Source organism: Ranitomeya variabilis, chromosome 1 (genome assembly GCF_051348905.1).
Source record: "Ranitomeya variabilis isolate aRanVar5 chromosome 1, aRanVar5.hap1, whole genome shotgun sequence".
Classification (NCBI taxonomy): Eukaryota; Metazoa; Chordata; class Amphibia; order Anura; family Dendrobatidae; genus Ranitomeya; species Ranitomeya variabilis.
This window is the reverse complement of record NC_135232.1, coordinates 818,659,385-818,671,757: the sequence shown is the minus strand read 5'-3', so window position 1 is coordinate 818,671,757 and position 12,373 is coordinate 818,659,385. Positions and strand designations below refer to the sequence as shown.

Below are 12,373 nucleotides of genomic sequence, written 5' to 3'. Positions count from 1 at the left end.
ATATAAAAGTTTAAATCACCCCCCTTTCGCTCCAATCAAAATAAATCAATAAAAAAAAAAAAAATCAAATCTACACATATTTGGTATCGCCGCGTTCAGAATCGCCCGATCTATCAATAAAAAAAAGCATTAACCTGATCGCTAAACAGCGTAGCGAGAAAAAAATTCGAAACGCCAGAATTACGTTTTTTTGGTCGCTGTGACATTGCATTAAAATGCAATAACGGGCGATCAAAAGAACGTATCTGCACCAAAATACTATCATTAAAAACGTCATCTCGGCACGCAAAAAATAAGCCTTCAACCGACCCCAGATCATGAAAAATGGAGACGCTACGAGTATTGGAAAATGGCGCAATTTTTTTTTTTTTTTTAGCAAAGTTTGGAATTTTTTTTCACCACTTAGGTAAAAAATAACCTAGTCATGTTAGGTGTCAATGAACTCGTACTGACCTGGAGAATCATAACGTCAGGTCAGTTTTAGCGTTTAATGAACCTACCAAAAAAGCCAAACAAAAAACAAGTGTGGGACTGTACTTCTTTTGCAATTTCACCGCACTTGGAATTTTTTTCCCGTTTTCTAGTACATGACATGCTAAAACCAATGATGTCGTTCAAAAGTACAACTCGTCCTGCAAAAAATAAGCCCTCACATGGCCAAATTGACGGAAAAATAAAAAGGTTATGGCTCTGGGAAGGAGGGGAGTGAAAAACGAACACGGAAAAACGAAAAATCCCAAGGTCATGAAGGGGTTAAGTACAGAATTGATCACATTTTTTTTGCTTCAATTTTTTTTATTAATTTCCTCCTCTAAAACCTAGGTACGCCTTATAGTCTGAAAAATACGGTAAGCTCTAGAAGCAGATTCTCATACAGAACAGTGTTCGCCCCATAGCCTGGAAAGCTCATTTACATATAAGAAAAACATGGATTTCTCTGGAATAAGTCATCAGATTGCAGACATCAAGGTATCATTCTGTCCAGCTTCCTTTGATCTACATGCTCATATAGATGGCTTAGGAGGGTTGATCCTACTGACAGATGCCCTGTAAAACTTCTGTTTTTAAAGCGTTATTAATTTGCATCATTTTTCCACACCTCCCTAAGAATTAAAAAGTTATTATGAAAATTGAAAGTTCTTCCATCCTATCCATGGAATATGGCACTGTAGATACCGTGTGAAGGGAGCAGAGGCTGAGCATGTGCACCTCTATGGTACTGCCGGAGAAAGCAGAGTACAGCCCTATGCTGTTTCCAGCATTACTATACTCAATGACTGAAGTTCCACATACCTCACCTTTGCGTTATTCGGACTGTGTTCTGCAGAGCCCCTGTCTCCGAATCAGTGGGGGTTACAGCGCCTGGGCCTCCAGCAACCAGTATTCGATGTATAAGGGATATCTTTCAATCTTGGTAACACCATTTAAGTTCCATGAGATAAATTTTAATGGGACTATGCTAGTTGTTTAGTATTTATCAGAGCTCCATCAACTGGGATCACCAAGCTAATATCATTTGGTGGAATCAGATCCTAGACTTCCATAAGTATGAACCTCTGATGCTCATAACTTTTGTAGGTGAACTATAGTATTTTCTAAAGGTTCTTTTGTTATTTTACAGTTTGGAGGGAAACTGGTTACATTTGGTGCTGAGAAAACTCAACCAACCCAACAGCATCCACAAGCTGAGCGGTTTCATGTGTATGTCAGTCAAGTGGTCACTGAGGAAGAGTTCCTGATCCGCTCCAATAAACTTCAAGATGTGGTCAGCACAGGGGCATTCCTTGAGTACTGCCAGAAAAAAATTGATGATGCGAAGAATGACTTTGATAAAAATGTCTGGTCCTTCCTGAAGGTTAGTGTATGATCTCCTATTTGTCCTATCATTGCATTTCATGGTCTTCATCCTTAAAAGGGAAGCTGTCACATTGTAGTGCATCCTGATCTGTGGACATGGTATAGAGATGGAGACACTGAGCATAATGATGAATACGTTTGTTGGAAAGATTCAGTATAACTTGTATTTTATTAAACAAGGTAACATATGTAAGGATAGCGTACACCACATAGCACGCATGTGGAAGTAGTAATAATACAAAAAGGTGCTATGTCCTGTATGGCATGTACTAAACTGAGAGCCAAAAAAAGGAGGGGAACGCACTAATACAGATTGGATGTGATTAAATGAGTATACGATTTATTAACACACCAAAAAATGTATATAAAATCATTTACAAATTACACATAAAAAGTGCCAAATCGCACCCCTGTAATCGCAACCAGGCAACCCCCACATGTACCTATGCTGGCTAACAGATGACTGCGGGGATGAAAACGAAATCTCCGAGCACTAAAAAATACTCGGAGGACACCCGAGCATGCTGGGGAAATCTCGAGTAAAGAGTATATTCGCTCATCACTAATACAGGTCCTTCTACATGCTAAATATGAGTGTGCTCTGCAAGATGTCTATATGAATACATGCCACAAAACAATATAGAATTTATGAGGCGAAATCTGAAAAGACGCACACTAGAATGTCACCTAATCAAATGAAGACTACAATGGCTCCCACATGAGCAACCATGTGTGAGGAGCGAAGGAGCAATATGCAAACCTGGGTGTCCCCAAGGGTAAGCAAGCAGTCCTAAGAACTGTACAGACCGTAATAGGCTCATAGGACAAGACATATAAAAATGTGCAAACAATACAGTGAAGGACCATGACCGATATGTCAATACATACTGGGCCAAAATACCTGTGAGAGCCAAGGGGTGACAGGTATCAGACTGACACAAGCATGACCAGAAGATGGAAAAATGGTAACGAAGGCAGGAGCGCAGAAGCATAAATACTAAACAGTCAGAACAAAGCAATTACCGGTGTGTATGGCCACATCCTGGTGATGAGGTGGGGGAGCAATGTGAGCCAAGCAATCACAGTCATACGGTAAGGCAGCTGGACGGTGTAGGTCACGTGATGAAAATCGTGTGGCTAAAACATGTGAGAGCACCGCGCACGCGCAATGCCAGGCAAGTTCAGCTGAGGGCAAGTATCTGCATTATGTGCTTGTGATATGTGTATATAATCATTAGACGTGAAGATGTACAAATGAATGTTCAAAGGAACAAGTACCAGAGTTTATCAATGGGTGGTGCCCAGAATATAAGGTATAAGTCTGAGATGGTGAAGGACAAGTATTTGTACCACCACATAAAGTAAAAGTAACCATAATAAAAGAGGATTTGAAATGCCAGAGTGGCCATTGGCAACAAGATAAGATCCTCATTGCATTCTAAATGACTATATGGGGGACAGGCAGATGTCAAAAAAGACCATTAATAGTACAACCAAGTATACAACTAAAGAACGGCACGGTGTCTCAGTGGTTAGCACAGCAGCATTGCAGCGCTGGAGTCCTGGGTTCAAATCCCACCAAGGACAACATCTGCAAGGAGTTTGTATGTTCTCCGTGTTTGCGTGGGTTTCCTCCGGGCACTCCGGTTTCCTCCCACATTCCAAAGACATACTGATAGGGAATTTAGATTGTGAGCCCCATCGGGGACAGCGACAATAATGTGTGCAAACTGTAAAGCGCTGTGGAATATGTTAGCGCTATATAAAAATAAAGATTATTATTTTTAAAGGACATCATATTATTTTAGATATTTCAAGCCGAATGACAGGGGCAAAGTAGGGGCATCTGAAAAGAGCATATGTGTCCAGTGGCATATGGGAACATGTGTCCATATACTTGCAGAAGATAGCAGATAGGACTATAGGGTAAGTTCCCAGCAACGATATTATGGGCACCGGCCAGGTTGGAGGACACAAAAGTAGAGCAACAGCATTTGCCAAAGAAAATAATTCAAATATATATTGAAGATAAAGATGACCGATCAGGCAAGGGTTGTTGGCCTGCGTTAAACCTTGGGAACACTAAACAGGGAGGTATCAGTGTGAGATGACAAAAAAGAGTGAATACCATACCATAGAGCCATGGTCGATAATCTTTGAGGACAGGGAATATTCCTCACCCAAGAGTTTATTGTGAAGTGAGCAAACACTGAGAACTAACATGTTACGGTAAGAAACTGTACAACAACCAACAGTGCCTAGGCCTATGGCAAATTTGGTAAAATAAGCGTTCAATAAAATAGAAAGAAAGACGATATAAGGAGTACTCCTGAAGACAAATAAGATCATGTTACTCAAGAGGCCGGAGTCCTCGGTCCAAAGGAGAAGGTTATCCCAAAAAAACGGTAAACAGCAGCTCCTCAATGAGACCCGATGGAGCCACTGATTGGAGACTGAAGATCCATCTGGATTCTCTCCATTCTAATTGTTTATGGCAATTGCCACCCCTGCCATTGCTGAAGATCCTTTTTATGGGTAATTTTTAAATGATTTTATATATATTTTTTGGTGTGTTAATCAAAGCGTATACTAAATTATTCACCGGGTGTGCACGTCCAATCTGTATTGGTGCTTTCCCTTCCTTTTTTTTCGCTCTCAATTTTGTATTTCATTCATTGAAATCCCTTCTGTTGGCATGCTATCTCTGTGTGCACTGTGATATAAGAAAAGCTTTCAATAACTAATTCTAACCGCTCATCGGACTCCTATGCATACAACAGCAGGGATTTTAATGACTAAAATACAAGCTTTACTTAAACTTTTAACAGAAAAATGTCTAACAATCTGATCAATTTTTCCGGCTCTATAACATCCTGCCTGCAGATCAAGCAGCAATGTCAAAATGACAAGTGCCCTTTAAATAATCTTTGCAGGTACAGTATTATTGACTGCTGTGTCATTTTACTTTCCAAAATGTGCATTCATTTATTGAAGTCTTTAGGTGCATTTACACGGCACGACTATCATTCCTGGGAACATTTGTTAAATGGTAATCATGCAGTATAAATAGGCTGCTGATCACACTAAACAGGACAAGCAGCGCGTCCTCCTGTGTAAACAGGCCCTGCACTGATGAGAGCAAACATAGGCTGTCAACCAATCTATTACACATCGCTCAGTGCGCCTCTGAAGCACGGTCTGCCGGGCTTCTAATGAGATGATGATTTTTATCCTACATAGTATAAGCAATCAGATGGTCGCAGGTTCAAGTCCCTGAAGATGAGTAACAAATACAGAAAAAGTAAAGAAAGTAGAAAAAAAAGAAAAGTTGTTCAAAATATATAAAGGAAATGTAAAAAGCATAAAAGTTCAAATTAGCTCATCATTTTTAAAAATGCACATATGTGACATCGCTGTGTTCAGAAAAGTCAGATCTAACGAAACATAAAACTAAGGAACCCAATTGGTAAACACTGTAAGCAGGAAAATAATTCATTACTTTGGTCAATACCAAAAAAATGCTATAAGAAGTGATCAAAATGTCATATCCGTCCCAAAATGGTATCAATCAAAACAGTGTCTTGCCCCACAAAATAATAAGCCCTCACACAGCTTCATCGACTGAAAAATGAAAACGTTGCAGGTCTCAGAAGATGGCGACCCAATCAAAAAAGATTTTTTTTTCTACATTTTTGAATTTTTCAACCACTAAAATAATAATAACAATAAATAACTCTACAAGTTTGGTATTGCAGCTGATGAGAAGAGTCATGTTGCAGGTCATTTTTACCTCACAATGTACACTGTACAAACAATTTCCAAAAAATAATATATCCTACAAAGAAGAAGGAGGTTTTCTTCCAATAAGTAGAGTCAGAAATACCTTTATTAAGTCACAAAAACACATTAAAAACATTTAAAAGGAGAATATGCAACAGAGGTACTAAGTCACTCAGGAGATTCATTGTAAATGGGTGAATGTCCAAGGGGAAGCAGCTATACGAAAGATGCACCATATTTACTTTTATAGGCATTATATAGGAATTTATTTTTTTTTTATAAAAAAAACAGTGGCAGAATTACCGTTTTTTGTTGTTTTGTTTTTTTCACAATTTAACTGCACTTGACATTTTTTTTTCTCCTGTTTTCCAGTTCACTATGTGGTAAAATAAATAGTGTAATTCAAAGGTATAACTCTTCCCCCAAAAATAATGCCCTCATATGTCTATGTGGGAAAAAGATTAAAAGGTTATGGCTATGGGAAAAGGGAGGTAAAAATAAAAAATTGGAAATTGGCCATCTTGGGAAGGGGTCATTTAACGCTACAAAATAAAAGTGATAATGCTAAAGGTAAATTCAGGTTTAGGCTGAGTCCACACTCTGTAAACCCTCACCATTCCCATTGTTTTCAGGCTACCTGTAGGTGGGGATTTAAAACTCCCATCCGCATGTACTATACTGTAAATGGCTGCTGAATCTTCATCTGCAGTGGAGTGTGTGAATTCACCCTTAGTGTACGGAGGTGACAATATCTACGGATATGTTTGTGAGCCATTATCAGTAAGGGCACGTAAAGCTACTTATATTTACCGCTTTCTTTTTGTAAGGTCAATTTTGAAGATGATTGCCGGGGCAAGTATCTAGAGCTGCTGGGATTCAGAAAGGAAGATCTTGGAGCAAAGGTAACCATGTAGCCTACACGTTTGCTTTGGAGGAAGGCTGATTTTCCATTGATTTCTTCTATCTCCCGCTTGGTGACGATTGTCCATGTGTTTGCATGCTTCTTTGGTCTCATGGTGACAAGTATCCCGCTTCCGTCATTCATTTTCTCTTTCCTACAGTCTGTCTCCCTGACTGCAGGCAATATACTACGTACCCTGGGTTTTCTTGTTTAGAGTATGGCCCTGGCATTTTCTTCTACTATTGTCTGTAATGGTCAGAAAGAAATGAAATGATGCATGCCGCAAGGTGGTCTTCTTAGGCAGATCGTCCGTGTATGTAAAGTTGGAATATTTCTCTTTTCTTGCAGATTGCATCTGTTTTAAGCCATGTGGATGGAACAGAGCAGGTAAGTTTGGTAACTGGTGTGTGAATCTTAAATGTATTCTCTAATTCCGGCGATTTTATTCCAGAAGCATCATCCACATATGGCAGCTAGTGAATTATTAAAACCCCTGCAGAATTTTTTTTTTTTCTAAAATATTCGTTTATATCATTCACATGAAAAATGACAGCTGAATCTTTATGTATATTTTTTGTGTGTTTGTAATACTATACATACTTATTAGGTAGTAAAAAGACAGCATTTTTTTCACTTAAAGGGTTTATACTGGACTACATTTTTTTTTTACTTTGAGCCAAAAAGCTAACAGGCAAATAGTTGCTAACCTGTCCTATCCAGCGCTGGCTCAGAGTGGTCACGCACTGCTCCTGCCACCGATTCCCTGCCTTCGCAGCCGAGCAGCTCTTCTTCTCACCCGCTCTGCTCTGACAACGGGGCGTGACTGCCGATGTCATGCTGATTGACAGTCTGCTTCCCGCAGTTATCCAGCAGGGAGCTGGTTGTCAATCAGCATGACATCGGCAGTCATGGCCCATCAACAGAGCAAGGTGGATGAGAAGAAGCTGCTCTGTCAATGTGATGTCAGCAGAAGCCGCAGAATCAGTAGCAGGAGCAGTCTGTAACCGCTCTGCAATAGCAGAAGGCTGATATTAGAGTCCCAAATGCTTGTAAAAATATAGTAACGAATAGCAAAACATTTTTAACTTTTATTTAAAGGGGGAAAAACACAATAAGCATGGTTTATTATATTTTAGAAGTTGGATGCATTTTACCATAAAGCATCTGGCTGATTTTCACTTTTCTCAGCTTGTTAGTATAGTCTGAAGATGACAGCACAAAAAGCTTAAGGCAGGTCCAACCCAGCCAAATAATGGAGCTGGGTGGATGTATGGCTGCAGAGAAGCGCAGTTACTTTCTGATGAAGACCTGCTGGTCGCTGCATTCTGTATTGTCCCTCACTTTGTTTCCTTTCTGTAAAATGAGAAATCAAATCCAATTATTTAACCAGTGCAAACTTTAGTTCATGGTGGGAGTTTTTTTTTTTCTTTTTAATGGGGACCATGGCAATTCTGGATATATGTATATAAATCATAGTATGATAACAACATTTTATGCAATGAAAAAAAAAATATTAATTTTCACAATTTCTGCTAGCTGTCAGTCAATGGGAAAACTCTGCTTACGCCAGCGCATATTTAAATTCAATGTACATCCAAGGACGCACATTCAGCTGAAATTCTTTGTGGCGTTGAGACCCCCTGGGTCCCCGCACTGCAATCCATGCTGCCAGTCAATCAGAGGCCTGCAGCTAACGTCGCCGCGCACATCTCTATATGCTGCCTGTTACTTGCACGCTGAAGTCAGCTGTTGGCTCCTGCTCAGGCTACAGAAAAGGATGCCAAGCGGCAGGGGAAGATAAGTAGAATTGTTTAATTTTTTTTATGCGTTAAAGAACAGCAGCCGAACAGGGGACATATATACCAGGACAGGCCCAGAAAGGCAGACATATATACCAGGAGATGTGGGCCATATATATACTAGCATAAGCCCAGGATGAGAGACATATATACCAAGATGGGCCCAGGATGGGGGGCATATATACCAGGATGGGTGACATATATACCTGGAAGGGGCCCACAATGGGGGGCATTAGTACAGGATAGAGCAAATTACTACATAATGGGGGCAACACATATGTGCTCATAGGATTTAGAATGCTACAAGGGCCCATACATCTCACCAACATGCAAGGGGAAGGGGGCCCGGGTCCATATTTGCCACTGGGTCCTATCGGACGCTAGTTAGGCCACCGGCTTGGACATCATTTTAGACCTATGACTTTAGTTTAGTACAATTTTTATAACTGTAGAAAACTATACATTGTGGTGTAGGCAATTTTTTTCACCTGCTATTTAGGCAGATTAGCTCACAGAGGATCGCCTAGACTGGGAAAACGAAAGTGGAAAACTCTTCCACTTGGTGCATGTATGGCCATCTCTTGGATAGAAACGAGAATGTTTCCCATCACTGACAGCTAACTGCTTAAAAATGGTGATTAATGAAAATATAGATTGTATTGAAATGTTGCCTACCTGTACATTATAGTAACCGCCATTTTAATTTATACTTAGTACATCAGTAGTACTGCTGCAAATTTGAAACTTCATAACAGAAGCATATTTCTCTGATAAGATATTTCTCACCCTGGACTAATCTTTCACTCTCTAGTCATGGGTACAACCTGTATTCATTGAACACAGACTTTTTCATTACTCAGTAGGTGACAGTTAGTGTTTTTAAAATTCTATGCAGATGGGAAGAGGGAGATGCGGACATTTTGCTGAAATGACAGTTAAGTTCTCCATATTCGTTTATGAGCACCAACTGCCGTCTCCTATCTCAGTCCTGGGAAATTCTTTTTTCAATGAAAACAGATTTTGCCTATAAATTGCCGAGAAAGAGAAAGGTCATAGAATGTTAGAGTTGGAAGGAACCTCCATGGTCATCATGTCCAACCCCCTGCTCAATGCAGGATTCACTAAACCATCTCTACCATGTCTAAACCGTTTCTGTCAAGCCTCTGTTTGAAGACTTCCATTGAAGGAGAACTCACCACTTCTCATGGCAGTCTGTTCCACTTATTGATCACCCTCACTGTCAAAAAGTTTTTTCTAATATCTAGTCTGTATCTTCTCCCTTTCAGTTTCATTCCATTGCTTTTCGTGTTTCCATGCGCAAATGAGGTTAAGGATGATCCCTGTACACTGTGACATCCCTTCAGATATTTCTAGACAGTTATTAATTCTCTTCTTGGCATTCTTTATTGCAAGCTAAACATTCCCAGATCCTTTACCATTTCTTGTAGGACGTAGTTTGCAGTCCGCTCACCATCCTGGTAGCTCTTCTATGAACTTGCTCCAGTTTTTAATTTTTTATTTTTATTTTAAAAGTGCTGCCCAGAACTGTGCACAGTATTCCAGATGAGGCCTGACCAAGGAGGAGTAGAGGGGGATAATTACATCACATGATCTAGACTCTATGCTTCTCTTAATACATCCGAGAACTGTGTTTGCCTTTTTTGCTGCTGCATCACACTGTTGACTCATGTCCAGTTTGTGATCTATTAGTATACCCAAGTCTTTTTCACACATACTGTTGCTTAGTTCTCTTCCTCCCATTCTGTAGATGTAAGTTTTGTCTTTCTTGCACGTATGTGCAATCTTACGTTTCTCCCTGTTAAATAACACTCTATTAGTCGCTGCCCATTGTTCAAGCTTATCTTGAGCTGTCTGAATCCTTTCTCTGTCTTCAGTAGTGTTAGCTATCCCTCCTAGCTTTGCATCATCTGCAAATTTTACCTTCAGTTCCCTTACCTAGATCATTTATAAAAAATATTGAACAACACTGAGGCCAAGACAGAACCTTGTGGTACCCCATGAGAAACACTCTTCCAATTAGATGTGCAGCCATTTATCACCAGTCTTTGATTACAATCACTGAGTCAGTTATGAATCCACCTAACCTTAGCCTTGTCAATCCCATACTTGGTCATTTTTTCAATAAGGATAGTATGCGATACTTTATCAAATTCTTTGCTGAAGTCGAGATATACTATATTTCCCTGATCCACCCAGTCAGTCTTCCATCATAAAAGGAAATTAGATTAGTCTGGCATGACTTGTTTGCTACAATCCCATGATGGCTCCGGTTAATTACTGTATTCTTATCCTAGTCCTTACATAAATGCTGTTTAATAATTTGTTCAAAAATCTTTCCTGCTATAGAAGTAAGGCTCACTGGCCTGCAATTTCCTGGCTCCATCTTCTTTTCGTTTTTTTGAAGATAGGGACAACATTTGCCATTCTCCAATCTTCTGGAACTTCTCCTGTTCTCCAGAATTTTTCCAAGATTCTGGCTAGTGGTTCTGCAGTTTCCTTTACTAACTCTTTCAGTACCCTAGGATGTAATTCATCTGGACCAGGAGATTCTAATTCATTTAAATTAGCTAAGTGTTCCCTCACCATCTTGCTGTTTATGGATAGTGTAGATTATTTTATTCCTTCAATGGCACCGTGAAGATCAGTTAATGTTACAATTGCTTTCTTAGAGAACACGGATGCAAAATAGGAAATTGAAAGTTTAGCCTTCTCAACATCATTTTTGACCACTTCACCCTTTTCATCCTATAAAAATCCTTTAGCTTTATCTTTGACATTTCTTTTGCTTCTGACATACCCCCAAAATATGTTTTTAATGCTTTTGGTCTCCCTTGCAAGCCTCATTTGATTACTGGCTTCAACACTTTCCCTGCATTCCTTGCAGACAGCATTGTATTCTTCTTTAGATATGCCCCCCTTCTATCCTTCAGAGAGATATGGATCTCTCTGGTAAGATATGGTACAAACTTTCGTATTCTGGCTTGTACTGTTGATTTATGAAACAAAATGAAACCAACGGTTACTCTTTAGCTATTTAAACTTTATTTGCATAGGCCTACAAAGCCTTCATGTTTTATGGCTCAAATGACCCACCATGGACATTGTTTTCTCTGCGTTGATGTCTATCTTACCCGCTTGATTTTACTTCTGGTCTTTTAATTCTTCCGTACTTTGTTTTGCATTTCTTACTATATTAACCTAAGACTGTCAAAGAAACTGACCAGGCTGTAGAGAGTGATGAGGATGAAAGTGAAGCGGCAGAGGAGCTGATCTTGGGGGAGGTACTTTTTACCATCTTTAATGCTGCTGTCCTGTGGTCTCCGTGCTGTTCCTCACTGTATTGCCTTAGCTGCACTGCCTGCAAGATGCTTGTTAACAATCGAATACCTATTACACATCCCAGGATTGCCTGGTGTGAAATTTTCCCTACTACTAATTGTAAAACTAATTGTGGAATTGCTTTGCTGTTTAGTCGCTGAGAACATCACCCGAGATTGTGCTGCTGTACTTCCCATGTCATCATGGTGTCCAGTACAGTCATTGAATTTTCTGTTTTATTTTTCAGAATGTAAATTCGGAGAAAGCTGAAGGTGGTCGCACCATCCCGGCAGGTGAAACATTTAATATATCCGTGAGCGGAGGTAAATTATCTATGCTCTGACTAGTTTTAAAAGCCGTTCAATGTGCTGACATTGTTTTTGTTGTTGCTTTGTCATGGATTTGAAGACTTCACATACAATAACTAAATTTAAAAAAATACCGTATTTTTCGCTTTGTAAGATGCTCCGGATTATAAGTCGCACCCCAAATTTTGAGGAGAAAAGTAGGAAAAAAACTTTTTTTAATAAATTGGTGGTGCTTCTTATAATCCATGCTTCTTATTGCTTACCGGGGGTGGTGGCTGTGATAAATCGGGGTCCCAGGGTCGCTGCTGGAGGAGGCAGGAGCGTGGAGCGTTGCTGCAGGCTGGGATGAGGGGGTGTGCAGGTGCCTCTGGTGCTGCAAGGGTGCCTCT

At 39.9% G+C, this 12,373-nt stretch overlaps 1 protein-coding gene across 9 annotated transcripts in view; it reads left to right on the top strand.

Annotated features, from left to right (window-relative positions):
- The window catches only part of SEC31A (SEC31 homolog A, COPII component), a 95,796-nt gene that overhangs the window by 42,392 nt on the left and 41,031 nt on the right, over nucleotides 1–12,373 (top strand). For 6 of the 9 annotated variants that reach the window (XM_077274745.1, XM_077274753.1, XM_077274784.1 and 3 more), the window contains exons 11-15: nucleotides 1,622–1,855; nucleotides 6,465–6,539; nucleotides 6,887–6,925; nucleotides 11,562–11,639; nucleotides 11,924–11,999. In XM_077274745.1, coding sequence (XP_077130860.1) covers nucleotides 1,622–1,855; nucleotides 6,465–6,539; nucleotides 6,887–6,925; nucleotides 11,562–11,639; nucleotides 11,924–11,999 — 502 coding nt within the window. The remainder of the gene's footprint in view (nucleotides 1–1,621; nucleotides 1,856–6,464; nucleotides 6,540–6,886; nucleotides 6,926–11,561; nucleotides 11,640–11,923; nucleotides 12,000–12,373) is intronic. The other 3 variants (XM_077274762.1, XM_077274770.1, XM_077274737.1) reach the window with 1 other exon arrangement.